This window comes from Dicentrarchus labrax, unplaced genomic scaffold (assembly GCF_905237075.1).
Source record: "Dicentrarchus labrax unplaced genomic scaffold, dlabrax2021, whole genome shotgun sequence".
Classification (NCBI taxonomy): Eukaryota; Metazoa; Chordata; class Actinopteri; family Moronidae; genus Dicentrarchus; species Dicentrarchus labrax.
The window spans coordinates 25066974-25083294 of record NW_026136703.1 but is presented as its reverse complement, the minus strand read 5'-3'; the positions used below and the strand labels follow the sequence as shown (position 1 = coordinate 25083294).

The 16321-nt window shown below is 38.8% G+C and overlaps 1 protein-coding gene and 1 long non-coding RNA gene across 4 annotated transcripts in view; both read left to right on the top strand.

Annotated features, from left to right (window-relative positions):
• syt16 (synaptotagmin XVI) overlaps positions 1 to 6676 on the top strand; it is a 31625-nt gene extending 24949 nt beyond the window's left edge. For 2 of the 3 annotated variants that reach the window (XM_051393675.1, XM_051393663.1), the window contains exon 7: positions 588 to 6676. In XM_051393675.1, the coding sequence (XP_051249635.1) occupies positions 588 to 901 (314 nt within the window). In that variant the 3' untranslated portion in view covers positions 902 to 6676. The remainder of the gene's footprint in view (positions 1 to 587) is intronic. The other variant, XR_007882704.1, reaches the window with a different exon arrangement.
• A 1752-nt stretch (positions 6677 to 8428) lies between these two features.
• On the top strand, positions 8429 to 16018 carry LOC127356430 (uncharacterized). The gene is made up of 4 exons (XR_007881984.1): positions 8429 to 8729; positions 10418 to 10514; positions 12551 to 12669; positions 13853 to 16018. It is a non-coding gene; the product is annotated as an uncharacterized LOC127356430 (long non-coding RNA).
• The last annotated feature ends 303 nt before the right edge of the window (positions 16019 to 16321 follow it).

Sequence of the window (16321 nt, the reverse complement as noted above, 5' to 3'; positions counted from 1 at the left end):
CGAACACACACACACACACACACAGATATTACAGCCCCACCGACATTAATACACAAAAACAAACTTGAGCTTCGACTGGAGCTCTTTTAAATGGAACTTCTTTATTAGGAATTAACTCCTTGAGATGTCGCTTCTCGTTTTCAAGGGGGTCCTCGACGACAAAAGGTACCATATACGCAATAACACGAAAAGATTGACATTGAACCACATTTGAGCCATTAGATAAAGCCAATAGTTTACTAGTCGTAGCACGTTTATGATATTACTTATTAGTTCAAATATAGAGATTTTAACAGCTGCCTGGTAAATGCTAAAACAAAATGAGCGCTCTTCTTCGCAATGGTAATAGATGGAAACGAAGCATTCATTCGCATTTTCTTTTGCTAAATAACTGAATGATTCAGTGAAAATTTGTAACACATTTAAATGGAAACACGGTTAGTGACATATATTAGATAACCAACAGAAAAAGAAAACCCACATGGTTAACATTTGTATATTTGTTTTTCCTTCTTCCTACCTTCATCTCTCTCTCTCTCTCTCTCTCTCTCTCTCTCTCTCTCTCTCTCCTCCCCTCTCCGGTCCAGACACCTATGGGCGGCTGACTCTGCTGAACTCGGTCGGTCAGGAGATCTCGCGCTGTAAGACGTCGGTGCGCCGCGGCCAGCCCAACCCCGTCTACAAGGAGACCTTCGTCTTCCAGGTGGCGCTGTTCCAGCTGTCAGACGTCACGCTGCTGGTCTCCATCTACAACCGCCGCAGCATGAAGCGCAAAGAGATGGTGGGCTGGATCGCTCTGGGCCAGAACAGCAGCGGCGAAGAGGAGCAGCTGCACTGGCAGGACATGAAGGAGAGTCGAGGACAGCAGGTCTGCCGCTGGCACGTACTGCTGGAGGCGTAACGGCCACCCAGATTAAGGATTTTTTTTTATTTTATTGAGGAATGGAAAGATTGGATGTGCGGACAGGAGGATGCATGTGGTTTTGAGAGGCGATGGATTCTCAGAGCGGTGGACAAACATTGAACCTGGCTGGTTATTTAATGTCAACACGAAGGAACAAATTCATCTGCTTTTGGAGGCTGACACAAGTTTAAAATCCGGTATTTTTGTTGATGAATAAGGGAGTGAATGAATGAAAGAAGAACGCCTTCAGCAAGGTTACAGAAACTCACTGGATTCACTCAAGTGGCAGATGAAGATAGAATATATCTTTGTGATGTAAAAGCTTTATAAAATTGTGGAATTTCACTTTTCCTTCTCTATACAAAGCCTTCACTGTCCGCGGCCTCCAAAAGGAGCTGAACATTTGTCCTTCACTTATAGCTCTCATCGGTGAAACAGCTCTGCTGTGAGGCGAGGGAGCTGCAGTTTAGTTTTTCTAGTGAAATGCTGTGTTAGAAAGTACACACAAAGTAGAGGTGTGTGTGTGTGTGTGTGTGTGTGTGTGTGTGTGTGTGTGTGTGTGTGTGCGTGTGTGACTTGTTATTTCTAAATCTTGCTGTTCTTTTACTGCTACAGCTGTGAACTAACGCAGACAGGAAACAGAAAGATGCAACAGCCTGAAAATTTAACATCAGAGACACAGCAGGGTCGACATCTTGAGATGTTTGTTCCAGTTTGGGTGTGTAGGAATAGTGGATTTTATACGATGATGTTGGTAACTTACATAAGTAAATGAATCAGATAGGACAGCGTCTGGATCCGGGTCCAGACTGCTGTCAGCCAATCGGTCAGTCCCTCCTGGAAGTTGCAGTTTAGACCAATCAGCAGGATATTTACGCAGTCCCCGCCAAGTAGAAATGTTGACACGTATGTACTACTAGTGATTTTACTCTTACTGGAACAAGCTGCCTTTGATTTTTTAATGAAATACATGAAAACAAACTTTCTTCATGCCTAAAAACATCATGGATCACAATCTTTTTTAAAAGCTGCTGTAAAATCAAACATTTTAGGTCCCAACAACCCCCCCAAAAAAGTCTGTGAAGTCCAGGAGAGACGGGTTAGTGACCTTCATGCGAGTGCAGTGGTTCCCAACCTGCTAGAGGTCACCAAACCTTCACTGAAGGTCATAAGGCCTTCTTGATTTCATTGTGTGTAAGAAAACTGTTTTCTAATCTAACAATGGCCAAGAGCTAGAGACAAGAAAACACTGAATTGGTCAAAAAGGAAGCCTTTTAAGTCGGTATGACTTATAAAATACATAATACAGACAGATAATTGTGTAAAAACAGGAAATAATCTGCTCCAAATCCATCCAAATCTCTCGTTTTACACAAACTTCCTGCAGTTTCTGAGTTCACTGTTTGTATTAATTGTACAGTTTTTAATATAATATGAAATATCCATAAAATATATACACTTAATCAGTTTATTAAATTATAGATAAAAAAGGGTCCCTGAAGGAAAAAGGTTGGGAACTGCTGCAGTCGGGGACGGAGAGAGAGAGAGAGAGAGAGAGAGAGAGAGAGAGAGATGTGCCCATAAAATGCTGAGTACAGAAACAAACATGAGAGCAGAAGTGAAGATATTCTCTGATTCAAGTGGAGGAGGAAGGCGTCTCATTCATATTCAGCACTCATTCATATTCCGACACATGTGCTACTACAGGCAGGAAGTCTCCAGCAGCTGGAGACTCTCAACCCCCTCCCCCACCGCCACCACCCTCCTCCTCCACCCTCGTCCACACTGAATGATGTTATTTGGCCTCGGCTCGAGCTCCTTCACAGGGCAAAGAAGCTCATTTCAACACCCATCATCTCTGAGCTGAAAAGAGGCTTTAAATATCTCACTGCAGCTGTTAATAACATGCACTGAATTACCCTGGAAGTGTGTTTTTTCCCCCTCCACGCTCTCTCTCTCGGTGGTAATTGGTAGTTAGAGCCGTAGAATCAGTACAGTGTGATGACGGTAATGCCGCTGCTAATGCTCATCCTCTTCCAGTCTGAGCATCATCGAGTCATAAGGCAGCAGTTCGGCCCGCAGGGGGGATTATTATTTGTTTGTGTAGACAGATACTGTAGCTCCGAAACCCCCCTCAGGGGTTCACACGGCGAGAGCACAGAAGTGTTTATTTGTTTTATTTGCTTGTTTTTCGGGGCAGGTGACAATAAAAAGCCTCTTTAAAAAATGTCGAAGTGCAGCTCGGAAACTGTGGAAAAACTGCGAGAAAATGAAAGATTTAATGGGTGTAAAGGGGGAAAAGGTAGGAAGTCAAGCATAACAAATTAACTGAGGGCTTGTGAGTTAAAGGGTCAGTTCAACCAAATCACAACAAGAATCCAGAGGTTTATTTGGTGCCTCCGTCCCAATACAATGGACACAAATACAATTCTAGCACAGACGAACGTTATATATATAAATATCTATATGAAGATGTTGGCACAAGAACTTGTTTTTCCAGAAATTAATCTTGTGTTTTGCATAATCCTCAGACTTTAACTCTTTTCTAGCAAATATTTGTATTTAACCAAGTTAAGACCCGTTGAGATCAGCGATATCTGGCAGCATAAAAGCTTCCAGACTACACCGATAACCACAAGAGAAACATTCAACATTTACATTAACGTGTCAAATATAAGTAAAATAAAATAAGTGATTCGGGGGAAGCTTCCAGCGGAGACGGCTGAAAAGTTAAGTCAAAGTTATTTCCAAGGGCACAATTACTGGATGGATTTTGTGTCTGTTAAACGCAGGAAACAAGCTGTAAACGCTGTGTGTCTCATGTTTAAACTGCTGATATTTAATGGAGACTACTTCAGGTATAAATGAAGCCTCGTGAAGAATAGGAGTGCTGCAACTGTGCAACAAATGAGTATCTAACCGCTGTACTTTACCGAAGATAAAACAAATTAACCCTCCATTAAGCCCCTCTCCCCTTAGTTACTGTTGCTACGCCTATCAAGCTTTCTGTCCTAACATAAAGTTTAAAATGTTAGCAGCAGATTTACTTAGTTGAATAAGCAATTAAAACTTCCCCAAACAAAATAAAGAGCAGTTCAGAGTCGCTAAAGTTAGCCTAAACTGGGATTTAGGCTTGTAGCATCCAGAACTGGCTCCAAAACCTACAAAATGAAATATTTAGGTCCTGATATGTTGTTTAAAGTATTGCTGGGTTACTACTGTAGGTAGTAAGCTGACGTTAGCAGCTAGCATTAGAGCAAACAAACTCAGTGTTTATTTAATTCCTTTACTGTTCTTTCTCATGTTGTTGGTTTAAAAATGTATAACAGCAACTTCCAAACCCTTGGGGGGGAAGAGTTTAGCAAACAGTCAATTTCTTATTTGTAATTCTAGCTAGCTAGCTGGTGCTTCCAGAAAAGGTTTTCTTTGACTTTGCCAATTTAGGTTTCAAATTAAGTCAACAAACTTCGCCTGCAAAGCAGTTCTGTGAAGATTGTAAGTGTTTGGGGACATTAACAGACACTTTAACAGAGCCTTTAAAATGATTGCATCAATAAAATGTTGTTATTACTTCACAGTGAGATAACAAACACATCCCCGGACAGAAAAAAAACATCTTATTGTACAAGAAAACTGTACTAAAACACTTTTTTTACAGCCTATTTGTTGGTGTAATTTGTCAATAAGTCATCTAAATGCTGGTATTGATCTTCCAGCTATTGTTAAAATACATTTTAATTTGGCAGATGAGTCACACTGACTGTCACAAGATATCAGCACTCCTATTCCACAGGCTTCATCCACGTGAGTGTGAATAGTGACATGAACTATATTTACTGCACAGACTGATATATTTTATGCATGTTGAGTTGTTGTACAGAATCTATAATATCTATTCTATATTTTTTAAAATAGTCGATGTTTAATGTTCTTAAGTATTTCCCAAGATTTCTATGGTATTCACACGTCTGCATGCTCAGTTCTAGATCCCAGGTTGTATTACGGATGTGAGACAATCAGATTGTGCTGCAGATGTGATACAGTTGTGATACTCTGATGAAGTGCCTGTAACATTTCGAGATGAAACATATCCGCGGTGACAAAGAGATTATCCAAATTTGCATGAAGCCTTTTTTCGTCGTTCCCTGTGAATGCTGCTGTAGGACTGTATGCATGGACGGTGACTGCAGGGCGGGCGTCCTGATGTCGGGGCCAGGACCGGGGCTGAAGTCGGACCAGATTCAGTAAAGTCTACACGGGGATCGATAACCAAGATCACCTCAAAATACAAATATAGACCAAAATACGACTCAACTCACCGCAAAAACATCTGAGTAGTAATTGATCTTCTTATCTAAATCCTTAACAAGAGAACGAATAAGTAATTCCCAAAAATGTTAGTGTCAGAGTTTATTTTTGACATAAATTGAACCATATTCAAGATCAGAAACGGAAAATTAAAGATAAATGGTTATAATATTAGTCCAAAAACAAGACTTTTTTAAATTCTAAAATATACTTTATTATTTATTGTCATTTTTATATGTTTTAAATACATTTTTACTAAGCCCCGCCCCTTTTTGGTCAACTTTCTCCGCCATGTGCTAAGATAGTCTTTGCTGAAAAGAAACACATTTTTAAGATGGTTGAAAGATCAAAATTAAATATATAGTCGCATCTTAAGTTAGAAAACCTACTAAACGTACTAAAGCTACAGGTTAGCTAACATTAGCTATCATTGTTATTTGGGTGCAAACCAAAAAGGGGCGGGACTTAAGAAGGGTCAATAAAACACAAAAACTACAACACAGCTCTTCATTTTCTGAAAAGATCTTCACTGACAAAGTGGAACCCGTAGCTACAGTAGACAACACTGAGTCTTGTCTGACAGAGACGCCACAGTCCTGTAGAGACTGTAGACCTGCAGTCCCTTTAGAGACTGTAGAGACTGTAGACCTGCAGTCCCTTTAGAGACTGTAGAGACTGTAGACCTGCAGTCCCTTTAGAGACTGTAGAGACTGTAGACCTGCAGTCCCTGTAGAGACTGTAGTCCTGCAGCCCTGTAGAGACTGTAGAGACTGTAGACCTGCAGTCCCTGTAGAGACTGTAGAGACTGTAGACCTGCAGCCCTGTAGAGACTGTAGTCCTGCAGTCCTGTAGAGACTGTAGAGGCTGTAGACCTGCAGCCCTGTAGAGACTGTAGTCCTGTAGAGACTGTAGACCTGCAGTCCTGTAGAGACTGTAGTCCTGCAGCCCTGTAGAGACTGTAGTCCTGCAGTCCTGTAGAGACTGTAGTCCCGCAGTCCTGTAGGGGCTGTAGTCCCGCAGTCCTGTAGAGACTGTAGACCTGCAGCCCCGTAGAGACTGTAGTCCTGCAGCCTGTAGAGACTGTAGACCTGCAGCCCTGTAGAGACTGTAGTCCTGCAGCCTTGTACAGACTGTAGACCTGCAGCCCTGTAGAGGCTGCAGTCCCGTAGAGGCTGTAGTCCCACAGTCCCGTAGACGCTGTAGACCTGCATCCCCATAGAGACTGTAGTCCTGCAGTCCTGTAGAGACTGTAGACCTGCAGCCCCGTAGAGACTGTAGACCTGCAGCCCCATAGAGACTGTAGTCCTGCAGTCCTGTAGAGGCTGCAGTCCCATAGAGACTGTAGTCCTGCAGTCCTGGTCCGGGCCTGCGCATGCTGAGCCCCTGCGGCACCCAGAAAGCACTTTTTGTACCAAGTTTTGTGGTTGCCAATAAAACCCAGAAGATCCCTGCTGTGGGAACGTCTGTCTGCCATCTGTTTTCTTGGGTCCTTCTCTCCATCCTGAGCTCTGTTCAGATGTCTTAATTCTGAGAATGAGGCCATGATTAACAACAACACAACAACAACAATAACAAAAGTTCATCTCTCTGTGATTGGTAGTAGAGATTTCCAGTTTCACACAGGCTGGATTAGAGATTAAGGAAAGTATTTTGTGGTTTTTAAAGTGTTTTTTGGGGGAGTTTAATGTAATCTTTACTAACAGATGCTTTGGTTTTTATACGTGAATTTGCTGTTATGTTGTTGTTTATTAGCTATATAGTATATATATATATTGTTTAGTTTCTCAAAGTGCCTTTAAAGAACAGTAATCTTATCACATTGAATGATATTTCTAATCTCCTTTATATGTGATTTACAGTATTTCAGCATCATAAAGCTTATTTTCTGTATGCTGCTTGGAGGGAATCTCCTTTAATTAAGGAGCCAAATCCTCCTGGCTCTAAAACAAATAATAAACAAAGGCTGCTAGATAGTATTCCCTAATCTTTGTGGATATCTTAACATGTTCTCATCTTTTACTTCTTAATTAATTTATATGTGCAGCTTTAAACTGCTGCACTGAGAGCAACAGAGACGAGGACGGGAATTAAGTCCAGGACTTTGTAAAAATATATATCAAGTGTTGATGTCAATAAAATGCCAATACAGACAGACAGAAGCAGTAAACAGATTTTTATTAGTCGTTAACAATAATGTGAGAACTGGTTCAGTTTAATTAGTAATTGATTTTGGCAGTTTTCAGTGACAAAAACAATCAATCACAACAAAAATAAAGCTAAATGAACGTGACAGTTAAAAGAAAACAAACCAGTGTTTGACAGGATATTTACATTTTATCACTTTTTAAAATGGTATTGATCAATAACGATATATCGATCACCAATAACAGTTGAGTTAGTCAACTCCTAGATATGCTATATGCTAAGCTAAACTATGTTGAAAACAACCAGATTTCGGAGATGGTTTAAAGATAAAAGAGATATCTAGGTACGTCTGAAGTTGTAAGCAAAATGTTAGCTAACTAATGATTGATGTAAATTAACAACGCATTACGTTGTGTTTTGCTCACACAATGGATTTGTTTGTTGAATTGACAGATATCTTGTATAATTATGAAAGTTTTCACAACAAACATGTTGAATAAATGTTGTTTATCAGTTTATAAGTGTTGGTAAACTGTCCAAATACAGTTTTAATCACTGAAAACAGCAATAATTATGTAATTTCACAGACTTTTATTACAGTTCTATAACTTTTAAAATTCAGATTAAAATGAGAAAAATGAAATAATAACAGCACTCCTCTGTAAATTTAAGCCTAATATTTGTATTATAGCAGAGTTCACCTGGATTTATAGGGTTATAGGTCATTTCATTGTTTTTAAAGTGTAAATATCTTTAATTAAACAGTAAAAAGACAAAAATACACAACATTTTTTTGTAAAATGAAAAGCTAAAAACTGTATTTTAATCATAGTAAATTACTGTATTCAGTTTTTTATTGTTATATTTTGCAGACCAAAATATTTTGTACTTTTGGAGGCTGAATAGTTGCTTCAGTTGGTAAAAAGAGCACACACACACACACACACACACACACACACACACACACACACACACACACACACACACACACAAGACTGAGGATGGATGCTGCAGCGTCATCAGCGTACTCACTCAGTCTCCTAGCAACAGGAAACATCAGCCTCCGCGAGGACCAATGAGGGCGCGCGCGGAGCGGTGTGTGCTGTCTCGTGTTGCCGTGAACGGGATATTTTAGGAGGCTGGAGAGCAGCGAGCGTCTCACCCCCGGAGGAGCCGGAGCTGGCTGTCTGTCTGCCCGTGTGCGTGTGTCTGTCTGCAGGGACCGAGGGAGGCGCTGACTTCAGGCCGAGCAGGAGCGTCGCTGAGTCGGTGTGAGGACGGTAGATGTCGCGCCAAGGAGCGGAGGACATCCACGGAGAGAGAGGCTTTCACTGGGATTTACTGAACGGCTGCGGGACACATTTACTCAAAGGTACGGTGCTTTAATGGACATTTAACGGATTTATTGGAGGTGGAAACAGCAGCTGCTTGTCTTTAAAGCGAGTTTATTTGAACAGCACTTTTTCAAACACATTTAAAAGGATGAAATACATAAAAACACAATAAGAATGTGAATAAAATCAAATTGAAATAATAAAATAAAATAGAAATTGACAAAAAGATAATATAGGACTTAAAAAACATATAAAACCAAACTATTACTACTCATTAATCTCTGAGTTATGTTACTTTATTGATTAAAAAAAAACCCTTTTGAAATAAATAAACCATTGGATTACACAAACACTGCACACAGCTCATGGAAAGCTGATGTGTGTGATAAAATGTAAACTGAAAGTCTCTTAAATCAAGATCTTATTATTCAGTCACCAGTTAAAATTCAGTTGTTTTAACCCTTTAAACTTTCCCACCAATCTCAGCAAAGTTTAAGCATTTAAGGTTGGAAATTTATGACCTCCTGTGCACACATTCTGCTTTCAGTGGAAACACTAAAGAAAATGTAAAGTGTTGCATCCACACACACACACACACACACACACACACACACACACACACACTCTTCCCACGCATCCTCTCGCTTTCTCTCTCTCTCTCTCTGCTCATGTATCCATCATCGTGCTTCATTCTCCCACAGATGAAATATTCAGGCTGCAGTTGGATGTTAAAAACTGTGTGAGTCACCGCCGGCAGCTTCAGGGGAGCCGGCGTGAATGTTTCACAACCATAAAGCTTCCCACCCTGTGTTTATGATCAATTTATGGCGTTTTAAACACACACACACACACACACACACACACACACACACACACACACACACACACACACACACACACACTGCTCCTCTTCCTCCTTCTTGAATTTAAATGAGCTTTTTGCCCTTTAATGTAAAACCATTAAAGGGTCAAATCAGCTGTGATTCTGTGAGTGCTTTTATTGTGGAATTATATTAAATAAAGTGCAGATGTTTTAATAATATCTATTATATTTCATTTTTATATTACATCAAGCACATAAATATATATTCTCCTTTATTTTTTTATTTTTTTATTTTTAATTATTTTGTAATATTCTTTATATTTTCTTTATTGTTTCACATCCAGCCATTAGTTGTAAATAAATTTAATTAATAATTTAATGTGGAAATATATTAAATAAAGTTCAGATATGTTAATGATAATAACAATAATAATACAATTTATATCACATCACATACAAATACATTTAATAAAATAAATATGTCAGTATTATTTTGTTCTTTTTTAAGATAATATCTTTAAATGTTTTCACATTTTTTGCATTTGTTCGAATAAAACATAAAATTTTAAATTTCCTTCTTTGAAAATTAGTATAAAAATGTGGGAAACCTCTAGTTGTGCAGTTTTAATTAAAAAAAACTTGATGGTAAATAACAGATACTGAGATATACACACGTGTGTGTGTGTGTGTGTGTGTGTGTGTGTGTGTGTGTGTGCAGGTTTCACAAATGTGATTAAAGTTGAAGAAGCTCAAAGATAAAATTTAGGCTGCAGCTCTGACAGTATACAATCACATCTTCCGTCAGCAGTGTTTTTAGATATTTTGGTCTCTCCATCCTCCTCCTCTTCCTCTTCCTCCTCCTCCTCCTCCTCACTTGTCTCTCAATCTGTTCCTTCCCTGCAGGAGCCTGAGGGCGATGTGGAGGCTCAGATCGGCTCAGACACACTGATTCAAACTCCGGTTAGAGAGCTGAGCGTCGGCTGTGGAGCGTCAGCAGCAGGTAATCAGATCTGTTATCTCATTCACCTCCAGTGAGGTAATGTTATAGTCTTCCTCTGCAGTTTATTTTGGAGGACTTGGGGACGCTACTGGGACCTCAACTGATATCAGGGCATACTTTAAACCCTTAATAGTGATATTATATGGTCTGTTTTATATTTATGCGTTGTTGGTTGTGGACCCCTGCTACTTTAATGGCAGCTAATGGGGATCCAAGAATAAAGAATATTGTTTTTGGCCACTTGGGGGTAGTGCAACGAGCCGTTATCACAACATCGACATATTATCGCCTCAAAATTAGAATGACAAACATGTTAGCAAACAATATAACACTTACAGCAGACAGAGAAACATTTCAGCTTTCATATGAAAACTAATATCTTTATATGTTTTAGCTCTGGTTTGGTCTCCTGAGGGAAATATTTGGCTCTTTATTTGCTAAATTTTCCACTATGTATATTTATAGGCTGTAAAACCAAAACAGTGAGTTAAAAAAGGCTAAAAAGCTCAGTAGAGCTGAGGGGAACTGCAAAATTGTGTTAAAGACAAGGATTAATATGGATTATAGCAGATTTAAAGGTAACCCAAAAGAGTTTTAGTGTCAAATGATGAAAATCCTGTTTCAAAGAAAGATCCTAACTCAAAGTCAACTTACTAGTTCTCAGCAGAAGACCATGAGATCAGACTTAAAAAAAAACTTAAAAGTTTTACAAAATTCAAGATAATCCATTGGGACGGACTCAGGTTGTTATTGTCAGTGTCTGACAGCATTATGGAAAGGATCCCTACAGAGATAGACCTTTAGTTTAACCACAAACAGCCGTAATATCACTATCACTCCATAGAGAAAAACACTAATTTTACCTTCAGATCATCGTAACTTCATTCAAAGTGGACAGAAACTAAATAAAACTCACCAAAACCATCTCTGTTAGTGTTTCCAACAATCACCAACTCTGGTTTGGTGGAAATAAATCCTTAATTCACCGATGTAGATAAACTAAATGTGCAGCCAGACTGGCTTTCTAAACAAACCACAGAGAGGCTGCGATAGCAACACAGGCAGAGGGAGTGTGACTCCACTTTATCGTTACATAGCAAATATTTGTTTGCTCCTATAGTGTGTGAGTGTTTAGATCTCATATATTAAACTTTTTTGTCAAAATATTAACTTTCACACTTCATATTCTAGATGTTGTTTAAAAGGTGCATTAAGAGCACAGTTTTGGAGGTGATATATATATATATATATATATATATAAAAGGAGTATGTGAGTTCTTGTGCACAAATTATTGTTCATCAGCAGCCTCAGTCTGGAAATAAAAGGATCTGTATAAGCCCTCAAATTCTATGGTTTTCTGTGAAAGGGTCTTGTGATGAGTCATAACCTTAGAGCAGCTCATAATGAGCTTTATTTAAATGTCAGTTAATCACACTGATCTTTTTAAAAAGGTAATTACTGGATTCATCTTTTACCCATTTACTTACTCAGCAGTGTAAAACCTGATAAGTTAATTTAACTGAAAAGGAATTGCTGAAACTGATTACATCGAACTCAAAACATATTCTTAATTAAGCAGCTTTTACTAGTCATTTTATGTGACGCTGACTTAATTCTCTAAAATCTATTTGTACTGTTAAAGCCAAATACTTAGATAAAAAGAAAAATATGAATAAAAAGAAAAATGTACTTAATTAGGAGTTAAAATAACATATCATATTACAGTGAGTATCAGTTGATAGATTGTAAAATATATAATACATTGGTTATTCGTGAAGCTTTTATTTAGTGGAAAACTTAAAGATGCACTTTAATTTTGTTATTGTTCTCCAATCCACCCATTTTCTCCAAGCTCACTTTCGATGTTTTGAAACTGCAGTTCAGAAACATCCATTTTAGTCCCTTCAGAGTGTAAAACACAAACTCCAGCACATCTGCTAACAGTAGCATAAAACTCAGCGTTGCAATAATTTAAATGTCCCCCGGCCTTCCTTCTGTTAGATTTGTCGTCTAATGTCTGTTCTGTTGCCTCCAGCAGCCCCTTCCCTGTGAGAGAGACCAAACCATTCAACAACGTCGAAAGTTGCTTACTTCAAGAGGAAATATGCGGAGGAGGAGGATTTACGAGGAGGCCTACGTGGATATTTTCAAAAAGTACGAGAGCTCTTGTTTTCCCCTTATTGTTCACATTTCTTCCACCATTAAAGTTCATCTTGTTGTTTAAATTCTTCAAATATTTCTGACATTCAGCTACAAAAAGGTCACCTCTCTGTGCTCTTTATTTTCTACTTTTTTCTGTATGTTGTCATTTATCAGTCTTGAGCCTCATCATCTCCTCCATCAGTTTCCCATCACATTTGTGTCAGTCTTTACATGTTGTCTAAAAGAGTCACTAACAATGCTCCACTCTTTCTCTGCTTCTATGCAGATGAGACCGTTGTGTTCATGACAGATTTTTGAGGCGCAAGTGCTGCTCTTTTAGCTCCCCCAACCAGATTGATCCTGATTACATCACATAACGTTGATGATCTCTCCTCTCTTTTGTAAAAGAAGTGGATTTGTCATGTAGCATTAGCAAAAACAAGCTAACATGTTAGCTGCTGACACAGTCTCGCTCCAAAACCAGATAATTTTCCTTGTGTTATATCAAGAGATCTTTAGGTAAATCCATGTTCTGTATGAAAACTTTACGAGAAACGTGAGAAAGTAGCAACACAAGGTGAAACAACATGGCTTGTTTCTAAAAGTTTGATTATTTTAGTTAATTCAACACTCTACTGTCTAAATCTGTAAATGTTGATTTTATTACACTGATAGTCCAGAAAAGTTGGAATTGAACCTGCACTGAGAATGAAAGTTGAAATTGAATTTACTGACGGTGAAAATTACATTTTTGACAACGTAGGAACAACTTTAAATAATATGTAAGACAGGAAATACCCACACAGTGCCTGTTCGTAACCAATTCTTCTTTTTATTCTCGGCTTTAGAGACTTGATTTTACCACAAACTGCGATTTAAGGATGTGCAACTTAGATACCATGTCGAAGAACTTCCCAAATCTGTTCATGTCTCCTTTTAATTGTTTCCCCGTTGAGTTACACATCCTAAAAACTTGAAGTCGTTTCAACAAATCGCATTCAGTAGAGACGTTTCTACTTTTTCTGATTATGTGAATCACATGAATGTTTTAGCTTTGTATCCACTTGTAGGAGCTGCAAATCTGAGCGTATTCCTCTGAGATCCTCCCTTTAAAAGTATAGACTAGTGAAGTGTCAAGTAAAAATGTGAAGGCATGAATAAACTAATCTTCTTTCATTGCATTTCCCATCTGCAGCACCTGATACTGCAGGAGGACCGGAGCTGCATCCTGAAGCTGTCCCTGGAGAAGCTGAGGTTCCTGGAGGACCCTGAGGCCTACCTGCGGCGCTCCGTCCTCATCAACAACCTGCTGAGGAAGATCCACCATGAGGAAGAGGAGCTGGAGGCGGAAGAAGAGGAGGAAGAAGAAGAAGAAGAAGAAGAAGAAGAAGAAGATGAAGTAGAAGAGGAAGAAGAAGAAGAGGAAGAGGAAGAGGAGGTGATAGGTGAGAGGGGGCAGCGGAGGCTGTTGTACCCGGACAGGAAGAGGGTGAAGGTGCTGGTGATGGACTGCCGCTCTCCGGGCTTCGGCCTGGAGGAGCTTCAGCACTACCGGCTGGTGCCCTGTTACCCGTCAGCCGGATGCCTGTACAGCCTGGGTACCTGCCCGGGTCTCGCCCCCAACCATCAGGTCCTTCTGTACAACCTGGACGACAATGGATGACTGCCTCTTTTCAACTCTGGGAAATGCAACGTCAGTTCATGTTAACGGCACGTGGACAAAAACAACCCGGAGGAAAGCTTTCCTCTCTGGGGTTTTCCACTTAAAGACCTTCGAGGGAACATGTGTCGTGGGGTCTGTTTTGTTCGTTGCCAGGATGTGTCCTCCTCTCGAGGCAGCGGTGGATCTGAGAAACCCTGATTCTTCTTCTGCCTCAGGATCAACAGGGTCTCTGATGTTGATGTCAAACTCTGTCGCAGCGTCACTGCCATTCACTCTGAAGCAGTAAAGGATTTTATTTTTGTTTTGTTTCTGTTGCTGTTGATGTTGTGTTATTGTTGCTCATGTGAACCGTGAGCGTATTCAGGGATTTACAGACTGCAGGCTACTTTTTGATGCACCTTGGCTTGCGTGGAGAATATGCGCTGATATGCTTCTGTTATCTTTTTATGCTACAATGTGATTTATGAAATATTCTGTGTAAACATTCCCTGGACCGTGTGAATTGTCATACTATCTCAAGATATCCTCTGAGGTGCTTTACTGCCTGTGGGAAGACTGTTTCTCTCTCTGTATTTGACGTCCTGTGTTCATTTTGCATCACTTTGCTGCCCTCTGCTGGTGAAAGAATTAATTTTGAAGCCCTCGTTAGTGGCTGATGTGTTCAAATCTCATAATGCAAGAAAGAAATTGAAGACAACACTTGACTTTAAGGCCCCTTATTTAGTATTTATAAGCAATATACAATAATTTAATAATTTATAACAGACGATAATGCAGTTGTAAGCATATATAAGTGTTTAATCATGTATTTCTCAACCACTATAACTCCTCCTGTGGGCACCTATAAGTGGAGGCTGGTGTATAAACATATTGAATGACAGTAAAATACAGATATAATAATATAAAATATGCTTTCTTAGGAGAAGTTGTTGAAAAAGACTGTACATTAACACTTAAAATGCCCTTTAAATCTACATACATACAGTATATTGTATTATAAACCATATTAAGTGTTTGTATAGTGCTTATAAATAGTTAAGGTTAAAGTAAAGTTTAACCTAAAAGGGCAATCATGTTTTTTTGTTGTTTTCACTTGTCAGTTTTTGCTTTGTTGTGGTTTAAAAAAAAGAAAGATGGCATCTCTTCTCATTGTCTTCAGCTCTAAGAAGTCACAACATTTTTTTCTTTCTGCTACCAAATCATTTGTTTGTGAATGATTTCCCGCCATGTGGTGTTTTAAAGCTGAATTTCAGAGAGCAGAATGTCTTTAAATTGATATTATATTCCAGATTTTCTCAGTCCGGGCTAAACAGCTGCTGCAATGCTGTGACAGGGACTTCAGAAGATATTTTATTATTTAATGTGGCACAATGTTTGCTTTATAAAGCTGACTAATCTGCTGTAAGACAACAGTGATTAATGATTCATCCTTTTCTAGTGTCTCTGTATGTGTTTTGAGTCTCTGTCCAGGAGTTTCACTGGGTTTGAAAACTTGTATCTTGATAACAATCACTACAATGGAAAAAAAACAACAACAACAAACTGCAGGCAACTATTAAAGAGAAGCTTGATATTTTAAAACAAGAATTTATATTTTGATGAAAGTGCATATTCCATATTTAAGATAAACTATTTTGAAAAAGGGCCATTCAACTTTTTTTCAGGTGATTGATTATCAAATAAAGTATGTAAGGTGAACATCTTTGTGCGTTTTAATGCATCTTTGTGTAGTGATACAAGTAGACATAGTAGTAACAGATATATTTACACATCTATCTATCTATCTATCTATCTATCTATCTATCTATCTATCTATCTATCTATCTATCTATCTATCTATCATTATATATAATATTATAAGTATAATTGTACTCAGTATTTCTGTTTTAACGTCTGTGTTTGGGGTTATTTATATATATTAAATATGTGTAAATTGCCACATGAATGGATACAGACGAAGCGCGGCCACGTTACGTCGTTACGTCTTGAGCTCATCTATTG